This window comes from Sapajus apella, unplaced genomic scaffold (genome assembly GCF_009761245.1).
Source record: "Sapajus apella isolate SASKATOON/1434 unplaced genomic scaffold, GSC_monkey_1.0 scaffold89, whole genome shotgun sequence".
Lineage (NCBI taxonomy): Eukaryota > Metazoa > Chordata > Mammalia > Primates > Cebidae > Sapajus > Sapajus apella.
Window position 1 is genome coordinate 2,068,880 of NW_022437029.1, and position 24,984 is coordinate 2,093,863.

Sequence of the window (24,984 nt, forward strand, 5' to 3'; positions counted from 1 at the left end):
AAATGTCAAAATAGTGGTAACGGTATTGTGGCCTACAAAAAATTATTTCACTCTAAGACCACTAAAAAAAAATGGTAAGAAAATTCCTCTTTAAAATCTGCCAAATGATGAAATCTTAGTTCTTTTGACAGTGGAGAGAGGAAAGAGGGGAGAGAAGATGGAGGAATGGGAGAAAAAGAGGACAAATAGTGAGCTGCAGGCCCCCTGCTAAGTGGAGGGTGGGTATTGCTGCTCAACGGAGAAACGTCACAGCCCACATGCTCGGTTACCATGGAGACCCCTCTGCTCTGAGACAGTTATGATCTGACAGATCTCAGAGGGTTTTCACTTTCAAAACTTCCTGTTTTAATGAGAACATATCCTTGATAACACTTTTTCTTTATAAGTGTGAAAAACATTAAAGGAAAAACCATACTTACCTGAATGTAATATATGCCCTTTTCTTGAGCATACATCATTAGAAAACAGTAATCTAGGTTTTGCTTTGTTCTCCATCTGAAATAAACATTTTCAAAAAGTACGTTAGGAATCAGACTCAAATTTAGTAAAATAAGATTAAATGTACTCAAGTGTCTATATAACATGTCATCTGTGTATGTATGTACACACACACAGACACACACACACACAGATACTCACTTGGAAAAGAGAGTAAAGAAAATTCACTTTCCTCTAATGAAACCTTTATCAAAATGTATTCCCAAGAACACTAATCCTCAAGCTGTCCTCAGGAAAAAAGAAGTCTAATGTCAAGTAAGTTTGTATACATATCCCCTTCTAGAAACATACTAGTTCACAGGAGGCACTAAAATACCCAGCAATAAAGACATTTCTTGGAAAAATATTTCTTAATCCATTATTTTCCAAACTTCCTTGAACACACACCCTTTTTTCAGTAATATCTTAATGTCTCATCAAACGAGTGCTTCAAAAGCTATACTTTTAGGATCCCTGCTCTGGTGCCTAGGACTGTTTTACATGCAGATAAAAGTTCATAAGTATGTACTGAATGCTTTAAAAAAAAACTTCATATTTAAATTTACAGTATTAAATCCTGTCAGTGAATTCCTGGTAGCCTACAGAAATACCCCATGAAAGTTAAATAAGAGAAGTGGATCCAAAAGCTAGTTTAAGAAAACACAGTTAAAAGTTGATACTAAGTTTTTACATATTCTAAGAAAACCCTACCTTATCTCACAAACTGTCCTGGATGTAATGAGACTTACCTAGAATATTTTACCAAATTCAACTCTAAAATGTTTTCAGCTTTGATAAATAAAAACTACATGTTTTAGGTATTTAAATAAGCTCACAAGTGTGGAGGATTTGAAACAGCACATGCTCACCTTACTCTTTCTTTAGAGTCTCCAAATGTCTCCTTTAGGTTTGTCAAGTCAGGATAATAGCTTTCAGGGGGTGATATGACTTCCACCAAGCCAGAACTGATTTCTTTAGAAAATCTATTATGAGAAAGATTAGCTGAGTTATTTAAGTTCTGTGGAATTTTATTTATCTTAACGCTCAATGTACTGTGTTTAACATAAAACACATCAGTAATCATTTGTAGCAACATATAATGTTACGGCCACAGGATGTTAAATGGAGCAGCTCACCACTGATTTCATTTACCAGAAAATACAGGTTTCTCCAATGGCAAAAGTTTTTTTTTTTTTTTTTTAAGTACTGCTTTAAAAACTATAAAATACTGCTATTATTAAAGTAGCAGAGAAATCCTAAGCCAACTGCAGGCATTGATGTTCCTAAAATGCATCTGAATTTAAAAAAGAAAAAATCAAGGTCTCACAGAAAACAGAAAATTGAAGAAAAACAAGTAAGTATGTATGTATCTTTAAATACATATATTTATGCAAAACCAAAGTTCTTACAACCTCAGGAAGCTCTGCCCGTAGGTTACAGACCACATGTCATTCTCAGCCAGTGTTTCTTAACTGCACGTGCTTCTGTCCCTCTGGAGGACTTTAGCAATGTCTGAAGATGTTCTGGTTCCCACAGTGGTGGTCAGTACTACTGACACCTAGTGGGTAGACATTAGGGATCCTGCACCACATTCTACAATGCATTGGACAGTCCCCACAACACAAAATTATCTGGCCCAAAATTTCCCCAGCGCGAGGCTGAGAACCCTTTCTAAAGTTTTTAATTAGTCTGTGCTGACTCAAATGTAATTTCTTTCGCTTTTGCATCCTCCCTTGATTCATTTTTGCAAATCTCCACAGAATGGTAGTGCAACTGCCTGCCTTTGCACAAATGTTCTTAGTGTTTAACTGCACTTTTTTTTCTGAGCTTGGTTTTCTATATGCAGAGGAAGCTGTAAATCAACAGAGTCCCTGCAGAAGCCCATAGGCCTGCCCATGGGGTCTGTGGAAAGGGGGGCCCATCGTTATTGCTCTGTTCCTTTACTTAAGAAGTCTACGCCAAATTGTGTTTCTATAAAGACTTTCAAGAAACTCAGCACTTCAGGAAATCAAACAAATAACAATTTAATCCTGAACTATGCGTAACTTTTTAAAATATTCGATTTTAACATTTGGATAGAAAAAGAGCCACATTATTTTCAATGTAGGGTTAGCAAATGATTGTTGCTTCTTTTTTGTCTTTTCTTTTTAAGTAGAAGGTATGTCTTTTAGGGACAAAAAACAGATACAATTTAATGAAGAAACTCATAGAAATACTAATTTTATTACATTTTAAAACTGTTAAGGCAATACTATAAAAATAATAATACCTGAAACTTACTAAGCTTTCCCTCTGTTACCTGCCATGTGCCTTGCTCATAGTGAACTGCTACTCAATCCTTGCAGAACAGAAGAACAGATTAAGACATAGTTTAAAATTGAGGTCTGAAATTGCTATGTGAATATCTACCCTGAGAGCAGAAAATTTTGCCTGGTAAGAACAGTGTGAAAGATTTAATCCCATATGATTCTCTCTATATTCATTGTCTTCAAGGTTAAAGACTGTTATTTAATAGTGCTACATACATAAGACATTCAAGTCTTTTCTAAAATGAAATATACCAATTTATCCCATCACATAACTGGATATATTTGCACTATTTCATGACAATACAAAATACCAATCAGAGGTGATCTCATAAACAATGAACTCCACAGAGAAATGAACTATCAAGGAAGGGATTTTCTTTTAGCAAGAAACCAAGAGATAATAGTCACCAAAATATTTTTATGTTTATAATTAAGAAGAACTTACTCTTTCTCCAGGTTGGCTACAACACCATGTACATAATCAATATCTGTCTGGGAAAGAAAAAAAAAAATGTATCTACATTCATGTTTTTATATTTTTATTTAACTGTCAATATTGAACTCAAAATTAAATGAATGATAAAAACATTCATTGAAAACATACATTAAATTTTTAGACAATTTATTAGATTTGCATTTCTGTATTGTTCTATTGTACTACTATATGTCATTGAGCACTTATCAACAAAATAAGCAGATTTAAAGTTTTTATTATTTTTCATTATCTGTGTTGGATTCAGTAGGAAAACTGAGCACAAAAACGATATCTACTTCTATCAAAACATCCAAACTACAGTGAATAATATTAGTGACAGATGCTGAATGATATGAATAAAGATTTTTCTACTTGGAATCATAAAATCTAGGTTCAAGATTTACCTCTGTAGCTACTGAACTGTACACTCTAAAGTAAGTCATTTCTCTGAGTTTCAATTTCCTATTCTATTTTTAAAAAAGGGGTAAAATGCCTTAGAGATTATGAGATAAACCATAAAACTCTGTAATAAAAAGTGGCTGTATTATTACGCTATATTATTATTATTATTACACTGATACTGATAACTGAATCAAAAGCACTTTAATCTGTTAGAAATAAACATTTATCAGATCTGCATATTTTTGAATTATGAACACGACAAATTTCTAATACTTCTCATTAATTTTACTTTATTTTCTTTACTCATTTAATGAATCACATATTTACATTTCACAAACATTTACTGAGTGCCTACTCTAGGCCAGGCTGGAACCACTGCAGTGAACAAGACAATTCTAAGCATGGCAGACATGTTATAAACAGACATTTTCAACCAAGTTCAGATCTAACCTAGCCTGGAGGGTAGAGGCCTAAGAGGAGGCTGCCTGGAAGAGGTGATGTTCCAGTAAGCCCCTGCTTCTTCCAGGGCCCTGGCTCCCGGGGGTCTAACAGAGATAAATACCATTAGCTCTTCTCTTCTAAGAGGTAAACTGAGTCTGTCTCTGATGCTATGTCAAAGACCATGGAATTGGGCCAAAGTGAGAATTCCAGCTTTGCCTCCTACCAGCTGGATAACTTTGGGAGAGCTGCTAAGCCTCTCTGGGCCTCAGTTCCATAGTAAAATAGAGACAACAGGAGAAACTGCTTTCTAGGATAGCTGTAGGGACTGATTAACAGGGTGGGTAACAGGTGATGGGCAAATGCAAAAAATTATGAGCATTATTTCTCCACTGCATGTGTCCAGATACCACCTTCCTCTTAACTCCAGATCCTAACCCCTTCAAGACCCCAGGAAGCCCAAGGGACAACCAGGCCAAGGACATGGCAGGATGTGTTGCAGGGCCATGGCCACATTTTTGAGCCAGCCAAAGCCCTGCTGATATGGTTTGCCTGTGTTCCCACCCAATCTCATCTTGAATTGTAGCTCCCATAATTCCCATGTGTTCTGGGAGGGACCCTAGGGAGATAACTGAGCCATGGGGGCAGTTCCACCATACTATTCGTGTGATAGCAACTAAGTCTCACAAGATCTGGTGGTGTTATAAGGGGTTTCCCCTTTCATTTGATTCTCATTTTCTCTCTTGTTTGCTGCAATATAAGACATGCCTTTCGTCTTCCACCATGATTGTAAGGCCTTCCCAGCCATGTAGAACTGTGAGTCCATTAAACTCTTTTTCTTTATAAATTACCTAGTCTTGGGTATATCTTTATCAGCAGCATGAAAACAGACTAATACACCTACCTATCAATTTTAAATACAGTGATAAGATATTACAATGCTCAATTGTTAAAAGACTCAATGATATATAAAATATTATCTATGTTATAAAGACTGTCAAAACACTTGAGAAAAACAAACAAAGAAGGTATAGCTTAATCCTGGAAGTTACAAAACCATCAAATTATAAAAAGTTCTTATAACAGACTTTCTGAAGAAGTATTTTAATTTCTGTAATTGAAAGTAATTCTAATTTTTGCTGTTAAGTCTAAAGACTCATGAGTAAGATAGTTTCACGAGACTACACCCTTTAAACTCTTAACAAACTACGAAGATACAGTTAGAATATAGCTCAAAACTCTCTGTACTTCCTCAATAGAAGCCCAAACATTAGTGATTTCTTTTTAAATAAGTTATCATTCACAAATTTGACCAATGAGGATTTAAGCACTCAACAAGCTATAATTTTGGAGAATATGAACAATCAGGGTTTTATGAACTTCACTGTGTTTAACAATCTGAAATTCAATTTGATAAGCATTTAATGAGGGACAGTGATTTGTCCACCTAAGGAAACAGGAATACAAAGTTGAGTAAGACCAGTTCCAAAAGAAATCAAAGAAATCTGAAAAAGAAATCAAGAGAACAATCCCATTTACAATAGCTACCAAAAAATACGGAAAACTTTAACAAAGGAAGTAAAAGAACTAGACATTGAAAATTATAAAATGTTGATGAAATAATTTGAAGGACACACAAATAAATGGAAAGACATTCTGTGTTCATGAATTGGAAGAATTAATATGATTGAAATGTCCATATTATCCAAAGTGATCTACAGATTCAATGTTATCCCTATCAAAATTCTGAGGTAGCACTGCCCTCATTAAGAAGAGTTTGGAAGTACTCTCTCCTCTCCCACATTTTTATATAGACACACTGACCAATGGAACAGAATATAGAGCCTAGAAATGAATCCATGCATGTATGGTCAATTGATCTTCAGCAAAGGTGCCAAGAATACTCAATGAAAAAAATTTCTTTAGCAAACAGTGCTGAGAAAACTCTATATCCATATAGAAGAAAGTGGATCTTCAGCTCACACCAAATATTCAAATCAACTCAAAATGGATTAAGAACAAAAGAGTCTAAAACCACCAGAAGAAAACATAGGGGAAAAACTACATGACACTGGCCTGGGCAAGGGTTTTTTGGATATGACCCCAAAGACTCAGGCAACAAGAACAAAAATAGACAAATAGGATCACATCAGACTACAACTCTTCTACATGGCAAAGGAAATAACAGTATTAATAGTGTCTCTACAACATATGGGTAGGAGAAAATATTTGTATGCTGTACATCTGATAAGAAGTTAATACCCAAAATATGGAAGAAACTCAAACAGGTCAAGAGGAGGAAAAAATAGGCAAGGAACCTGAATAGACATTTCCCAAAAGAAGATATACAAATGGCCAACAGATATATAAAAAATGCTCAACACCACTAATCATTAAGGAAATGCAAATTAAAACCACAATCAGATGTCATCATATCGGTCAGAATGGCTAATTGTCAAAAAGGCAAAAAATAACCAGTATTAGGAAGAATGTGGAGAAAAGAAATGGATGGATATATACATTGTGTCCATACTGGGTACATACATGGATCCACCATATCCATATTACCAAGCTCTGAGTATAGGTTGGTAAATAAAGATCTCTGCCTTGTAAAACTTAAAACTGGTGAGAGAAGCAGTTCACAAACAAACAAAAATATGTACACATATGTATGTGCACATATAACTGAGTATTGTGTTATAAAAACAGAATGCAGTAATAGAGGTAAAACAGAGATAACCTATTTAAACATTATATTCAGAGAATATCTCTCTGAAGATTTGACATTTAAGTAAATCTTATACATATTTCTATTCCAACATACAAAAATAAACCAAAAACACTAAAAGGGCTATTTTAAGTTCATTAACTGGGGCTTTGTCCTTAATGGAATATTGATGCTATAGCAATGGTTCTCATTTTTATTAGAACCCATTTAGTTCAAAGTATGTTCATAATTTACCCATCTCTAACTGCCTCCATGAACATTCTCCCAGTCCAAGCCCCACCTCGATTTTGGCAACAGCTTTCTAAGTGGTCTCCTTTCTTTTGCCCTTACCAAAGCAGACAGCAGGATCTTTTTTAAAAAGGTAAGCCATATTATTCTTGCCAAAAATGCAGAGCCAAAATACAATCATAAGAAAATATCAGATAAACCAAAACTGAGACATTTTACAAAATAACTGACCAGTACTCATCAAAACTAAGTTCATGAAAGACACAAACGTCCTGAGGACCTGTCATGGACAGGAAAAAGCTAAGGCATGAGAACCGCTAACTCTGATGTGGTAATCCACAGTGCACACTGGAACAGAAAGGCGAACCCAGGCAGAAAAACTCAAATAAAGTCTATAGTTTAGTTGAGTGTTTACTTCCCGGTTTTGAAAACTATAAAATGGCTACATAAGTTGTTAACATTAGAGCAAGCTGAGTGAAGAAAATACCCTCTATAATTTTTGCAACTTTCTGTAAATCTAAAATTATTTCAGAATAAAAAGGCTTTTAACATACTTTAAAAAAAAACAGGTTAGTCAAGTGTCTTCTCTGTTCAAAACTTTCAAATGGCTTTCCATTTAAATTAGGGCCAGGTTTGGCAAAACAGATCTGCTGCCTGTTATTCTAAAGTAAAACTTTATTGAAACACAACCCCACTCATTTATATATTATGTCTGTTTTCAGGTTAAAATGGCAGACCTGAAGAGTTCCAGAAGTGACTGTATGACTCCCAAAGCCTAAAATATTTACTATGGGTCCTTTGAAAAAAGTCTGCCAGCCCCAGTGACTTAGAGTAAAAGCGAAGTTCTTGCAATGGTCTGTAGCATCCTACATGATCTGACCCACCCCACCCTTCTCTGACTGCCTCCTGCTACTGAACCCCTCATCTTCTCTGCTCAAGCCATACAGGCCTCTTCTTGCTGTTTGGCAAAATGTGCCAACCAATGCTCTTGCCACAGGGCCTTTGCATATATTGTTCTTCTGCTTGGATTGTCCAACTCTTACATCCCTCAGGCTTTTGCCCAAATGTCCTGCCCACCCTCCCTGGGTAACCCCAAGCCTCTTTCCATTTTTCTTTTTTTTTTTTTTTTTGAGATGGATTCTCACTCTGTCACCCAGGCTGGAGTGCAGTGGTGTGATCTTGGCTCACTGCAACCTCTGCCTCCTGGGTTCAAGCCAATTCTCCTGCCTCAGCCTCCTGAGTAACTGGGATTACAGGTGTGCATCGCCATGCCCAGCTAATTTTTTGTATTTTTAGTAGAGACTGGGTTTCACCATGTTGGTCAGGCTGGTTTTGAACTCCTGACCTTGTGATCCGCCTACCTCGGCCTCCCAAAGTGTTGGGATTATAGGCATGAGCCACCACGCCTGGCCCTGCAAGCCTCTTTTCTTATTTACTGATTTACTCTCTTCAGCACTCATTATCATCTAGTATCCACCTAACACACTACATATTTGGGAATTTTCTTTCTTGTCCTTCTCAAATAAGTTTCAATGGGCAGAGGCTTGTAAAAACACATACTGAATTACAAGCAACTTACCTGCTTGTAAATATTTACTGAATCACAAGCAAACTTTATGGAATATTATACATACAAACACGTATGATTTCTTTCCTATAGTAGTTTGCATGATTTTTTTTTTTAAAAAAAACATAGTCTTGCTCTGTTGTCCAGGTTGGAGTGCAATGGTGTGTGTGATCATAGTTCACTGCAGCCTGTAATTCCTGGGCTCAAGTGATCCTCCCACCTCAGCCTCCCAAGTAGCTGGAACCACGGGTGTGCACCACCACGCCTGGCTACAATTTTTATTTTTTGTACAGATGGGGTCCTTGCTATGTTGCCCAGGTTGATTCTAAGCTCCTGGGGTTAAGCGATCCTCCCACTTCAGCCTCCCAAAGTACTGAGATTATGGGCATGAGCCACCATGCCCAGCCGGTTTGTATGATTTATAACCAATGATAAATAAACATTTTTTAAATCTAGCTGCTTAAAAATTACAGGCCAGAATACAACCCATAAACCAATACAGTAATCTAGCATTTATGAAATCAAGAATAAAGGCTAGACAGATTAAAAACTAGACAAATAATCAGCAAGTATACAGAAGACCTGAACAACGCTATCAACCAACTTGATCTAATATGTATCTATAGAAAGACACTCTTAGCTACTCAGGAGGATAAGGCAGGAAGATTGCTTGAGCCCAGAAGTTCCAAGACCAGCCACTGCAACATAGTGAGACAAAAATTAAAAAAAAAAGAAAAAAATTAGCCAGGGTCAGGCATGGTGGGTCAGGCATGGTGGCTCATGCCTGTAATTTCAGTGTTTTGGGAGGTCAAGGTGGGAGAATCACTTGAGCCCAGGAGTTAGGGTTACAGTGAGCTATGATCACAACACTGTATTCTAGCCTGGGTGGCAGAGTAAGATTCCATCTCTAAAAAATAAATAGATTAGATGAACAGATAGATTAGACAGACACATGATAGATTAGATAGATGATTGCAGAAGGGAGGAAGGGAGGGAGGGAGGGAGGAAAACACTTTACTGGATAACAACAGAATTCATACCTTTTTTTTTTTTTTTTTTGAGACAGAGTCTCATATTGTCACCCAGGCTGGAGTGCAGTGGTGCAATCTCAGCTCCCTGCAACCTCCACCTCCTGGATTCAAGCTATTCTTCTGCCTCAGCCTCAGTAGCTGAGACTACAGGTGCACACCACCATGCCCAGTTAATTTTTGTATTTTTAGTAGAGACAGGTTTTCACCATATTGGTGAGGTTGATCTCAAGTCCCGAGCTTGTGATCTGCCTACCTCGGCCTCCTAAAGTGCTGGGATTACAGGCGTGAGCCACCGCGCCCAGCCAGAATCCATTCTTTTTAAGAACACATGAAACACTGTCCAGGACAGACCATATACTAGATCACAAACAAGTATTGATAAATTTTAAAGGACTGAAATATGCAAAGTATGTGTTCTTTATGAAGTAAATTACAAATCAACAAAAGAAGGAAATTTTGGAAATCTTCAAATGGATAAAAAATTCTTAAACACTTTTCTAAATAACCCATGGGTCAAAGAAGAGATTACAAGAGGATCAGAAAGTATTTTGATCTGAATGAAAATAAAAACATGACATATAAAAATTTATGGGATGCAGGTAAAGTGGTGCTTAAAGGGAAAGTTAGAGCTTTAAATTGACTATATTAGAAGAGAAGAAAGCCTTCCAACCAATAATCTACGCAATCACCTTAAAAATCTAGAAAAAGAAGAGTAAGCCCATGTAAAAGCAGCAGAAGAAAGTTAGTAATATTAGAGTGAAAACTAATAAAATAGAACACAGGATAATATAGAGAAAGTCACAGGGAGTATTTTTTTTTACTTTACTTGCCAGCTAGCCAGCTCGAGCTAAGAAACCTAAAAGGTCCCAGAAGAGGGGGAAATAGGGAAGAGAAAGCAAAGAAAATAGGGGCTGAGGAATGGGTCGGAGAAAGAAAACAGGAGACTATTTTAACAAACTTTGTAGAACTACTGGACACTTTAGCCATGTACACGTATAACTAATAATTTTTTTCAAAAAGCAGAAAAATAAAGCTAATGGCATAAAAAAATTAATATTCTTGTGTATTGCTAGGCTTCAATTTTGGGTCAACATTTATTATCTAATGGATTTTTAAAGTTTTTTTTTTTTTTTTTGAGATAAGGTCTCTGTCACCCAGCTGGAGTGCAGCAGCTTAATCACATCTCACTGAAGCCTTGAACTCCTCAGCTGAAGTGATCCTTCTACCTCAACCGCCTGAGCAGCTGGGACTACAGGTGTGTACCACAATGCCTGGATAATTTTTAAAAACTTTTTTTTAGAAAGAGAATCTTGCTCTGTTACCCAGGCTTGTCTAAAACTCTTGGCCTGAAGTGATCCTCCTGCCTCAGCCTCCCACGTCATTGGCATTATAGGTATGAGCCACCATGTCTGGCCTTTGAAGATTTTTAATCTTTTCCAGTACCTTCCTCATTTTGGTATTTCAATGGACACTTGTTCAGTAAGTAAAAGAATACTTGAAATGTACACATTTGCCTTTATTTAAAAATATGATTAACAGGCATCTAAAAGAGTTTGCACTGTTTCTATAGCTGTTGTACTCTTCAGATGCTTTGGGATAGAAAAAAGTTCAAAAACATTCAGGTAACTAAACCTTGGATGAAAGCACACTAAGCTATCTAACTACATCAGACTCAGCTACTTATACAGTTTGGGTGGTAACATAGCACTAACAATACTTCCTTCCCACTTTTCCTCCTGGAAATCATATACAGTTATCAATGAGAACCTGATGCAAAAACTGCAAACTTTAAGGTATTAATAGCCAAAATTCTCCAACTCCAAAGGGATGCAGTTTAGTTCTAACATGAAGAGCTGCAGAGGCTAGCAGTATTTGCAAGACATGGCCCAAATGCGTGGCAGAAGGAAAGGTAGAGTTGTTGTCTGGAATGCTACTCTGTCCCCTCATCCTCCTGTAAACCAGCAGCCTAGGGAAAGCTTCATCTCCAATGATGATTCATAAAAAAGGAACCAGCACAGCAACTACCCAAAATAATAAGACAAAAGGGAGAAATTCAGCAGAACAAAAACTGTATGTATATATGTGTGTATAAACATTTATAAACGTGCACATACACATACACACCAGTTGAAAAATTATGACCAAACATTTCCCCATTAATTTAAAAGAAAAAAAAACCTCTTAAATCAGTTGCCACCAGGCAGCAAAATACATATTAATTCTTATATCTAAAAAGTAAATAATGAAAATAAATCAAGTTAGCATTTGGGTGAATATGTTTGAAAAGTAGAAAATGGAACCAAAAAGGGAGAAAAAATTAATAACGTTAAAAGCAGACATCAATGAATCAGAAAACAAACAAAAAAGTAAATAATAAATAAACCCAAGAAGGTTTTTAGAATATAATAAATAAAAACAGATCCATTAACTAGCCAGCCACAAATATACATATGTACACAAAGCAATCGGAGGAAAGAATCACAAAAAGAACAGGAGCCTGCATTTCTCACCTCTGCTTACAGCAAAGTTTAAAACTTGGATAAAAAAAGGATAATTTACCAGAAAAATATTTTCTCAAAATGAGAAGGAAATCTAAATAGCTGTTTATGCTCTAATATGAAATATTAACCTTATACCATCTGTACAGAATTAGGGCCATGACATGTCTCTTAATGGGTACACTATCAAGTCATCTGGGTAAACTGAATGTCTAAAGCACAGCATTGGAAGGAACACTGTTCAGTGTATACAACACACATGGAGGTTTTTAAAACCATGTGATTATATTATTTATCAAAAAATTAATTAAAACACAAAAGAAATATGTTTTTAGTATAAATGAAATATACAACAGAAAATAAAAATAAAAACCAAATATGTCACAGCAATTTAATTAATACTCTCTGGTTATTCAATTTCTGTATTCCTACTTCTGACCCTAGGCCAGCTAACTAAGCAGCCCTGTTGAACCAGCTTAAATCAAAGAATTTAAAGAGGGCATAGTAAAGGCCTCAGGCACTCTTCCTGTGAAGCACAAACTAGAATGTGTACAACTGTAAACTAATAACACTGAATAAAAGAAACCAACATTGTTTTCATACTGTATACTATACACTCCATGAACCCAGGAATTCTAGAAACTCAATTTTTTGAAGACAAACAATAGGTGCTCTTCCAACATGATGAATTTGTTATTTCCTTATAGAATCTCAATTTCTAATCCTACAGTTTTTAAGTAAGGTATTTGGAATGCTCCTGGGGCAAACTGCTGAAACAATGTAAATAAACAGGGTAATATAAAAAATATCTTAGATTGGGTGTGGTCGTGCACACCAGTAATCCCAGAACTTTGGGAGGCCAGAGTAGGAGGTTCACCTGAGCCCAGGAGACAGCCTGGGCAACATAGTGAAACCCCATCTCAACACAGAAAAAACAAAAAATTAGCTGGGCACAGTGATGCACACCTGTAGTCCCAGCTACTTGGGAGGCTGATGTAGGAGGATTATTTGAGCTTGTGAGATCAAGGCTGCAGTGAGCCAAAATTGCACCACTGCACTCCAGCCTGGGTGACAGAGTGAGACCCTGTTGCAAAATATATACATATATATTCCTTCGGTATAAAGTCCTCTTCATGGTTACCACCAACATCACTTCGCTGTTTTGGTTTAGGCAATATTCTGCCTGAAACCCACCCAAAAACTCCTTTTGTCTCTTTCTAACCACTTCGTTTAGCCATCACCTCTGCAGACATATGATTTCCTGTTCTGCTTTGCAACAATTACACAGAATTCAGATATTTTTGAACAAGAGAAAACCTGTATCAGCTAGGAAACAGCCTAAACGTCTATCAGTCAGACATTAAATTGTGCTAAAACCATATAATAAAATATTTTATAGCCATAAAGAATGATGTTTTGATATTTATTCTTGTTAGCATGGAAAAATGTCCATTACATTAAAATATGTATAGAATGATCCCATTCATATATACCTGTACAAGCCACAGAAAAAAATCCTTAACACATATTTTGAAATAGTTATATTTATATAGAGGAGTAACAGGTTATTTTTCATTATACATTTATGTAATTGTTTTGAAAAGTATGCATGTGTTTACTTCTCTATTAAGGAAATTATCAAGACCATTTTCATTTAAAAAGACATGGGAAACTCTAAAAATTAGAAATTAGTGGGCCAGAACTAGACTATGTCCTAAATCCTTTCCCACTCTGAAATTCTATAAAATAATTAAGAAAATATTTACTCAAGGGTCTTATTCCTCATGGTTTAAAAAGAACTTGCTCAAGATTTATTCTTTCTCTAAATCTTTTGAGGAGACTAAAATATAAGAAGTATGGTATTTCTCATTCACACGATTTCTTAGGAGTACACAGAAGGATGGAGAGAATAAAAGAATGATAAAACCTAAGCTGAGGCTAAACCTTTTTCAGGTTTCAGGACTCCCAAAGATCATCAGTGCAAATCTCCAAATTTAGGTCTTAGAGCTAGAAATGGAAACATGTTCTTAAAGATCTATGTGTAAATCATCCTATTGACAACAAAGATTACTATTCCTGGTTTGTAATTTCAGGAGAGAAATGAAGGCAAACATAGCATAGGTTAGATTTACATTAAACTATCAGATAGAATATATTACCTAACCTTTACTCATCAGATTTTTACAAAGTGCTTATAAAAGCATATTCAACTATTTAATTATGATTTCAATTCTTATAGGTTATATATGGTAAAAACATAACAAATAATTACCTCTCCTATGAAGACTACTATAACACAGTCCAACTTCTCTTCAGGATATAGATTATCAATAAGGGAATGAAGAGTTTCTATGAGGTAAGATTTAACTTCTCTCTTCACTGTGGGAATGCCCATGACTATTGAAACTGAAAAAAAAAATGATATAGTAATTATATTTTTTAAATTTACAAGGACAATACAAAAAAATGCTTCTATTTCAAAAGTATTATACCCTCTCAAATTGGTAGGATTAATTGACAAATCAAAATGTGTTAGGTTTCAGAAAGAAAAATAAAGAACACAAGTGCATACCTATAATACTGTAATTCATTTTCACATGGATTAATGATATGAAAAAAAAGTAAAAGAACTGAGAAAAATGAAAGACATTACACCTCACACTAAAAATGAATGGCTGTAAAGTATAAACAGCAAATTGTATTATATAACTAAAACTTAAAAACACTAAACATATCTCAAAAATTAATGTCTTATCTATCGACTTAACGCATATGATGTGCCGAGAAGACCACAACATCAATTCTGTGGTTGTTCTTGCCAAAAAAGCATAACCTCAACTTAACCATAAAGAAACATCAGACAAATACAAACTGGGCCAATACTCCACAAAATAACAGTACTCTTTAAAGTGTCAAGGTCATGAAAGACAGAGTAATGAACTGTTCCCAGTTGGAAAAGACTAAGACACCATGACAATTAAGTGAAATATGAGATCTTGAGTTGGATTCTGGAAGAGAAAAATAGTAACAATGTAACACGAAAAAATCCAAATAAGAGCAAAGGTTAGATAACAGTGTAGCTTCAACATTAACTTCCTGGTTTTTGATCACTGTACTATGGCCATGTAGAAAGTAAACATTTAGGGCCACTGAGTAAGGGAATTATGGAAACTCTATGACCGGGCACAGTGGCTCATGCCTGTAATCTCAGCACTTTTGGAGGCAGAGGTGGGTGGACTGCTTGAGCTCAGGAGTTTCAGACCAGCCTGGCCAACATGGCAAAACCCCGCCTCTACTAAAAATACAAAAATTATCCAGGTGTGGTGGCGCACACCTGTAATCCCAGCTACTTGGGAAGCTGAGGCATAAGAATTGCCTGGGAGGCAGAGGCAGTGAGCTGAGATTGTGCCCCTGCACTCCAGCCGGGGTGACAAAGCAAGACTCCACCTGAAAAAAAAACAAAAACAAAAACAAAAAGAAAGGAAAGAAAACTTGTGTACTATATGTGCAACATTTTTAAAGTCTAAAATTACAGACAATGTTTCTATAGTGCTTGTTTTCAATGCAAATTTATTTCTACATGATTAACATATTAGGAAAAAAATCAGGGCCTATCACGTGAATTTCACATTAGTTTACCTGCAGTTTCTCCTCTGAAACACCAGGTGAACAACAGAAAACTATACCCAGCTGAATCGAGTTCAGAAAATTGAACCCAACTGTGTAGAAATACTGCATACAAAGTGCACACACCTCAAAGTACCTACCAGCTGTTTCAGTTCACCACAACTATCCAGCCATACCCATTCACTTCAGTGTTGCAACCTTCCATCAGATTTCAAATAGCCTATCTCACAGCCCTTCACAATAACTTATACAAGCTGCAACCATTTAGTAGCCCACTTTAACAAGCAAGTCTCAGGCCTTTTTCAAGGTAGAGTGCCATGTGTATGTATTTCTTAAATCATTTAACCTGTGAAAAAATTGCCACCATTATTATTAGGTTTTTTTTCCTTTTTATGTGTAACTGACAGTTTTTGAGTGTTGTGATTCTAATCCCCTCGCTCTCATTTTTTTTTTTTGCACCATTTTTATACCACAGGAACACTTAATTTGGAACACTTAAATTGCATTATAGAGGTATTTCAAAGTTTTTAAAAATTATGCCTTAAAGTTTCAGTATGCTAAGTGTTATATAACAACAGAGATGTATTTTGAAATGTTAACAATTTAGTCTTAATCATGCAACTATTTTTTGGAGATACTAAAAAATACTTATAATTCATGGAATTCTAATGCCAGAAGGAAGCATAAAGACCGTGGATCATCTGGTCTACCACCATGATTCTTGAGGTAAGAATACTAAGGTGGGCTGGGCGTGGTGGCTCATGCCTGTAATCCCAGCACTGTGGGAGGCCAAGGTGGGTGGATCACGAGGTCAGGGGCTCAAGACCATCCTGGCCAACATGGTGAAACTCTGTCTCTACTAAAACACAAAAAATTAGTCAGGCATGGTGGCGAGCACCTGTAGTCTCAGCTACTCAGGAGGCTGAGGCAGGAGAATTGCTCAAACCTGGGAGGCAGAGGTTGCAGTGAGCCGAGATTGCACCACTGTATTCCAGAGCAAGTCCACATTTAAAAAAAAAAAAAAAAAAAGGTACTAAGGTGCAAAAGGTTTAAGGGATTGCCTCAAGGTCTCACTCCACATCCAACTCTTCCATTTTAGGTACAAAGAGTTGTCATGCACTCAAAAAGATATTTGCTCTATTTGTTCTGCACTTATTTACTGAACACCTATTAAATGCAAGGCATTGTTCTAGGTTTTAGGCATACAATGGTAAATAACATAGATAAGGTCCTTGTCCTCATGGAATGCACATTCTAGAAGGGGGAGAAAGATTTAAAATATCTGTATCTTACAGGATATGTATAAGTTAGTACTATCAGAGTGATGAAAGGGGAGGGGGTACCTCTATAGGTAGTGTGATCACAGAAGACCTCTCTGATATCAGCTTAGTGGAAACCATGAGAAAGAGCTGATGAAGAATATTGCAGAAAAGGAAGCAGCAAGGCCCTGAAGACAGAATGATTTTGACATAGTCAAGAAATACCAAGAGCAGGCTGGATTGAAAGTAGAATAAGCCCAGATTGAGAAAATCAGTCAGGGGTCACATTGCATGTAACAAAGTTTATTTAATGCTGAGTGCAAAAGAAAGCCATTGTAAGGTTGTAAGAAGGGGAGTGACATTATCCAATTTGTAATTTTAACAGATTACCAAATTTTACAAAGAGTAAAAGCACTTTGGGAGATCAGTCAGGAAGTTACTGCACTAACTAAAGGAAAAGATGGTGGTTTGAATGTGCCTGTTAAGTGTTTTAAGAGATGGAGATGAATGGATGGAGACCCTCACCAATGGGGCTTCGGCTGGCAGACGAGGGAAGGTGGGGAATGAAGGATGACTTGAGTAAGCAGATGGGGCAACTTTCACTCAGAACAACACGCTTGAGGAGAAGGTCCCCGATCCGGATTTCTGTTCTGATCATGTTACTGTGAGATGCCAAAAGACAGGATGAGTTACAATGGAAGCAAAATTCCATAGAATGATCTACCTCAGAATTTAAGGCGGGGTGTGGGGGTTGACGCCTTTAATCCTAGCACTTCAGGAGGCTGAGGCGGGAGGATTGCTTGAGCCCAGGAGTTCGAGACCAGCCTGACCAACGTGGCAAGACACTGTCTCGACACAAAATAAAAAACTTAGCCAGGCGTGGTGGCACATTGCCTGTAGTCCTAGCTACTTGGGAGGCTGAGGTGGGAGGATCACTTGAGCCTGGGAGATAGAGGATGTAGTGAGCTGTGATCACACCACTGTACTCCAATCTGGGTAACAGAGCAAGACCATCTAAAAAAAAAATTACCAGTGTAACAACTAGGATGTGGAGCATTCTAGGAAATGCTAACTCATATGGAGTACAAAGACTTCACTTATGATAAAAGCAAAGCCCATGGTGATCCAGAGTGTGCAAACAAAAATGGAATAAAGTCACAATGCAAATTCTCTATCCCTACTATTCTCTTTGGGTTTTTTTGGTTTCTGTTTTGGTTTGTTGATAGGGTTTGGTTGTATCCCCACCCATATCTCATCTTGAATTCCCATGTGTTGTGGGAGGGACCAGGTGGGAGTTAATTGAATCATGAGGGCAAGTCTTTCACATGCTGTTCTCATGATAGTGAGTAAGTCTCATGAGATCTGATGGTTTTAAGAACAGGAGTCCCCCTGTACAAGCTTGCTCTCTCTTTGCCTGCTGCCATCCACCTAAGATGTGACTTGCTCCTCCTTGCCTTCTGCCATGATTGTGAGGCCTCCCTGCCACATGGAACTGTAAGTTCAATTAAATCTTTTTCTTTTGTAAATTGCCCAGTCTTAGGTATATCTTTATGAACAGCATGAAAATGGACTAAACTGGTAACAGAAGAGTGTGGTGCTGCTGAAAACATACCTGAAATACGGAAGTGAATTTGGAACTGGGTAGCAGGCAGAGGTTGGAACAGTTTGGAGGGTTTAGAAGACAGGAAAATATGGGAAAGTTTGGAGCTCCCTAGAGACTTGTTGAATGTCTCTGACCAAAATGCTGATAGTGATATGGACAATGAAATCCAGGCTGAGGTGGTCTCAGATGGAGATGAGGAACTTACTGGGAACGGGAGTAAAGGTGACTCTTGCTACCTTTTAGCAAAGAGACTGGTGGCATTTTGCCCCCTGCCCTAGAGATTTGTGGAACTTTGATCTTGGGAGAGATGATTTATGGTGTCTGGTGGAAGAAATTTCTAAGCAGCAAATCATTCAAGAGGTAACTTGGGTGTTGTTAAAGGTATTCAGTTTTAAAAGGAAAAGAGCATAAAAGTTGGGGAAATTTGCAGCCTGACAATGTGATAGAAAAGAAAATCCCATTTTCCAAGGTGAAATTCAAGCCAGCTGCAGAAATTTGTGGAAGTAATGAGGAGCTGAATGGTAACCACCAAGACAATGGGAAAAATGTCTCCAGGGCATGTCAAAGACCTTGTGGCAGCTGCCCCCCACCTTAACAGGCCTAGAGGTTTAGGAGGAAAAAATGGTTTCCTGTGCTGGGCCCAGGGTTCCCCTGCTGTGTGCAGTCTAGGGACTTGGTGACTTGTGTCCCAGCCACTCCAGCCTTGACTAAAAGGGGCCAAGGTACAGCTCAGGCCATGGCTTCAGAGGGAGCAAGCCCCAAGCCTTGGCAACTTCCACATGGTGTTGAGCCTGCAGGTGCACGGAAGTCAAGAACTGAGATTTGGGAACTTCCACCTAGATTTCAGAGGATGTATGGATGTGCCTAAATGCCCAGACAGAGGTTTGCTGCAGGAGCAGTGCTCTTATGGAGAACCTCTGCTAGGGCAGTGGAGAAAGGACATGTAGGATCAGAGCCCCCACACAGAGTCCCTATTGGGCCACCACCTAGTGGAGCTGTGAGAAGAGGGCCTCCAGACCCCAGAATAGAAGATCCACCAATGATTTTCTCCATGTGCCTGGAAAAGCCACAGATACTCAACACCAGCCCATGAAAGCAGCCAGGAGGGAGGCTGTACCCTGCAAAGCCACGGGGGAGGAGCTGCCCAAGACCACCCAACCCACCTCTTGTATCAGTGTGACCTGGATGTGAGACATAGAGTCAAAGGAGATCATTTTGGAACTTTAAGATTTGATTGCCCCACTGGATTTCATATTTGCATGGGATCTGTAGTCCCTTTGTTTTGGCCAATTTCTCCCATTTGGAATGGCTGTATTTACCAAATGCCTGTAGCCCCATTGTATCTAGGAAGTATCTAACTTGCTTTTGATTTCACAGGCTCATAGGTGGAAGGGACTTGCCTTGTCTCAGATGAGATGTTGGACTGTGGACTTTTGAGTTAATGCTGAAATAACTTAAGACTCTGGGGGACTGTTGAGAAGGCATGATTTTGAAATGTGAGGATGTGAGATTTGGGAGGGGCCAGGGGCAGAATGATATGGTTTGGCTGTGTCCCCACCCAAATCTCATCTTGAATTCCTATGTATTGTGGGAGGGACCCAATGGGAGGCAACTAAATCACGGTGGGTACGTCTTTCCTGTACTGTTCTCAAGACAGTGAATAAGCTTCATGAGATCTGATGGTTTTAGAAAGAGGAGTTCCCTTGCACATGCTTGCTCTCCTTTCCTTGTTGCCATCCATGAAAGATGTGACTTGCTCCTCCTTGCCTTCTGCCATGATTGTGAGGCTTCCCCAGCCAAACTGTAAGTTCAATTAAACTTCCTTCTTCTGTAAATTGCCCAGTCTTGGGTATGTCTTTATCAGCATCATAGACTAATACAGCATGTTTAGAGAATAAGCCATTTTTCCCCTAATATGCTATTTTAGAGTTAAAATTTAAATTATTTAGCTTAAACCAAGGTATTGTAAGACCTTAAAAGCACTAAAAATGAAACTTCTAATTTCAGCCAAACCTACAAAATTTAAGTAACCGTGCTTACGGTAATTCACAAAACTACCACCAAAAAGGGCAGTTTCCTTGGCCTTCTGAGCCCATGGTGGGTGTTGCACTTCTTGGTTCTCTTATAGTTGAGGGCCATGGGGCAAAGAGGATATGATTATTAATAGCTCATGAGTCATCAGCATGTGTAATCTGTGGGCTGAGCACCAATAACTACAGTGTGAAATCCTGAGACTGTCTATTCTCTTTGGTAGAGCAGCCAGAAACATTCAAGATGGCGACTGCTCTGTCAGCCTGGATCCCTGCATGACTGGTCAACCTTGATGGACATGTACTACGAGCAAAAAAATAAATAAACCTTTGTTATCTCAATCACTGAGACTCTGGGGTTGTTAGTTACCACAACATAACCCAGCCTGTCCTATCTGATAGAAGAACATTGGTTCTTCTACCATTTACAATCCAGAAAATGTAAGTATTCTGCTAGAGTTCAGAAGAAATATGTCAGCAAAGTGAAGAATATGGTCATATCATCCTTTTAGGGAGGAGCAAGATGGACCAAGGAAACCAAATAAAAATAGAGCCAAAGGGTTGGACTAGGCACTGGGATCACTAATTTTGTTTTAATTCTGAGGGCGAGAGAAGAATGCAAGAGTTCCAGTGATTAACCACCTAGTATTTCCAATTAAAGTACTAATTGTACATATATAATACATCTATTATGTACTAGACAATTTGAAATACAGCCATGAGATAGGTAAGGTCCCTACCTCATGGTATTTGTAATTTAACAAAGCTATCAACTGTTATTATTTCAGTTTTCTTCCACTTTCCTGGGAAATTTTCAAATCTTAGTTTCTATTTCCTTTAAAGTAAAAAAAAAAAAAAATTAGGAAAAGTCTTGGCATTCTCAATCTTCAGTAACTCGGTCTACCTTGTTATAACTAAATTATGCTCCTTTTAAAATGTTCATTGCTAGCCAATTTTTAGCCTATCATGTTTCCTTATTGTTTGACTTCAATCATTTATTCCTCATTTCTTTCCTCATATCCCAAGACAATACATTTTTTTCTTCTACTGCCTAGTTGCCCTTCCTCTGTCTCTGTCTTCCTTGCATTCGTCTTTCTCTTTCCCTGGAAATTAACTGTTGGAAAACCAAGTCTCAGTCCTAGGCCGTTGGAGATCTCATACATTTGTCTTCAACAACTTACTCCCAAACAATGACTCATAAAATTAAATCTAACTCAGATCTCTCCTTTGAGTCCCAGATCTAAATATCCAACTGCCTACCTGACATTTCCACTGTGATATCTCAAAATCACCTCCAAATTATCACATCCAAATTTAATTTATAAACTTCTCTTGCAAATCAATGATGCAAAACAATATCTACTGTCCCCTATCTCACTAAATGGCCCACCATGCATCCAGTCACTCAATTCAGAAACCCTGGGTTCACTTCTGACCATTCCCCTACCTCAGTCCACAAATCCAGGCCATGATTATGTCCTTCCTGAAACATTCCCATATATTCCAAACAACTCTAGATCCATCTTCTTCCCATCTCTACTACTACCACTACTACCTCATCCAAGTTGACCCTTTCTCCAGTAGATCACTGAAACAGCCTATCTGGTTTTTCATATCTATTCTTCTTCCCACATCCTCAATTATTTTTCCCATTGCAGCAAATGTGATCTCTGTAAAATTCAAATCTAATCAAGTCATTCTTAATAAGTCCTACTGAAAACCCTTCAATGGCTTCCTACTGCTCTTAGGATAGAAACCAAAATCCCGTAAGTGGTCTAGGAGGCCCTACATGGTCTGGCCTCAACTTATATATCTAGCTTCATCTTGTTCCACATACCTCCTCATTCTACACTTCAACTGTAGTGACTTTTTTTCATTTTCTACAACATTCCACACTCCCTTCCATCACAGGATTTTTGTGGTGCTTTCAATATTCTGGAATATTCTTTTTTTCCCATTGTGATAGAGAGAATAATGGTGTCCCAAAGATGTCCATGCCCTAATTCCTGGAACCTGTGAATACATTACCTTACATCGCAAAATGGGACTTTGTGGATGTGATTAAGGTTCTTGAGATGGGGCAATTATTCTGGATTACCTACTGGGCCCAGTATAATCACAAGGGTCTTTATAAGAGGAAGGAGGGAGGGTCAGAGTGAGAGAAGAAGATGGAACAACAGAAGCTAGAGGGTTATAGTTAGAGAAATTTGAAGATACCATACTTTGAAGATGAAGTAAGAGGCCACAAAGGAATGTGGAAAAGGCAAAAACAAAAAAGGATCCTCCCCTAGAGATTCCAGAAGGAACACACCCCTCTTGACACCCTGGTTTTAGAACTTCTGTCTTCCCAAACTGTTAAGATGAGAAATCTCTGTTTTGTTTTAAACACAGTGAGTTTGTGGCAATTTGGTATAACTGCAATAGGAAACTAACACACCCATCTTCACCAGTAAATGACAGATTCTATCAGCCTCAGGCCAAACGTAATTTTTCAGAGGTCCTTAAACTCCCTAATTAGGCCAAAAGTCCCTCTTAAACATTCTCAAAACATCCTTTATATCAGTAATTAAAGTTGTAATTATACACCTTTTGTATAATTGACTATTTGACTAACACGTGTCTTCTTTACTGTGCTGAAGCTCCACAAGACTCGGAACCACATCTAACTTTGTGTTCTGAAGTATCTGGCAAGGTGCCTAGTCCATAGCAACTGTTCATGGACTTTTATTGCAGCAAATACTCCAAGAATTATCTGCTGTCCTCTACCAAGCAGTGGTGCCATTTTGGTAGATAACCCAGAGAGAGACTTTTCTCAGCCATCTTGCTCTGCCCAAAATGGGCCTTTTAATCTGAAGATCTGAATGTTTCTTCAACTCAAATAAATTTACTTCTGCAAGCTGGTAATTCCCACTTTTCACTCTCTTTGTTCGCTCCTTCTGAAATTACAACCAGATGGACATTAAAACTTTTGTCTACTTCCATTCTTCATGCATTTATGCTGCATTCTGGAAGAAATACACTGCTCTGTCTTTCTGCTCACTAATTTGAGCATTAGCTATGTCTAGCTAAAATTCCATTATCAGTCCCTCTATATGGAATTTTTAAATATAATCACTGAAGTTGTAAGCACAAAGATTTCTAACAGATCCATTGATAATAGTCAGTTATTATGTTATAGGCAAGTTGTCTTCCCTCATTTCTAAAATATGTTGATGCTTTATTTTTAAATCATATTCATTCTGTTTGTTCTGCAAACTCAATTTTCTTTAGTAGTATTAAGTCATTTGTAGTATTGATTTTCTTAAATATTTGTCAACTCCTCGTTGCTGAAGTCGCCCTTGTGCCCGTTTGTAGTGGCCGCGTCTGTTTGCCACAGCCTGCCTTGGCAAATGTGGTGGGAGGATATGGATGTGGTGCTGGGGGCTGAGACAGCAGTTTTCTGTTCTGGGTGTAAGAATCCAAGCTGCTCCCCGGGGTCAGTAGCCACCTGCAGCACTGTCCTTCCTCTTCAGCCTTACGATGGCTTAGCTGTTCTAAGTGCTGTTCCCTAATTAATTGGCCTGATCACTGGAAAATAGAATTTTTAGCAAGAAGCAGCTTTTCTTTATCTAAGAAACAGAAGTTCTGAATATGAAGCCCTAGATAAGTTCTGGGGTTCCATAAAATCCCAGAAATTATATCCCATAAACAAAATTAAATTTTCTATGGGCATTTTTCAAAGTAGAGACTGACAGCTTTCCTAGGATATCCAAAGAGTCCTGTAACTAAAAATATTAGGAGCCATTCCCTAAGGAGTTAGGGAGCAAAATTTTTAACATAAATATGGGTTATTTGTCCATCCATTTTTTTCTACCAAGGTATCTGTTTTTCTTACCTTTCAAAAATAGTGGCAGCTTTATAAGAATGTTAACCATTGGATATTTAGTTGACCAAGATTTTATATTTATAATGGATAATGCCAGGTAAACAAATGGGATAACGTATCTTCAAAAGGAAAAGAATGTCACATTTACAAAATAAGAAACTATTAGAGACCTTGGAAGTTTTAAATGACTTTAAAAATACCTCTAATTTCTTTTCATTTGATATTCTTATGAATGAAGAAATAGTCTAAACAAACAAACCCAGGATTACTTAAGACATCTTACCCGAATAGTGATTATTAAAGGGTGAGATATGATCGTCAAGAATAACTGACAATCGATGTTCTAAAAAGAAAAAACAGAGGACTCCACACAACTTGTTAGTCTCTGTACACTTGGCACCTGCAGAATGCCTGGCTTCAATAAATATTTTTTGAATCATTAAAGAA

The 24,984-nt window shown here is 37.6% G+C and overlaps 1 protein-coding gene across 3 annotated transcripts in view; it reads right to left on the reverse strand.

Annotated features, from left to right (window-relative positions):
* MGAT4A (alpha-1,3-mannosyl-glycoprotein 4-beta-N-acetylglucosaminyltransferase A) overlaps positions 1 to 24,984 on the reverse strand; it is a 116,085-nt gene that overhangs the window by 34,158 nt on the left and 56,943 nt on the right. For all 3 annotated transcript variants that reach the window (XM_032255391.1, XM_032255392.1, XM_032255393.1), the window contains exons 5-8: positions 14,426 to 14,559; positions 3,232 to 3,278; positions 1,347 to 1,460; positions 420 to 495 (exon numbers count right to left, since the gene is read on the reverse strand). In XM_032255391.1, coding sequence (XP_032111282.1) covers positions 420 to 495; positions 1,347 to 1,460; positions 3,232 to 3,278; positions 14,426 to 14,559 — 371 coding nt within the window. The remainder of the gene's footprint in view (positions 1 to 419; positions 496 to 1,346; positions 1,461 to 3,231; positions 3,279 to 14,425; positions 14,560 to 24,984) is intronic.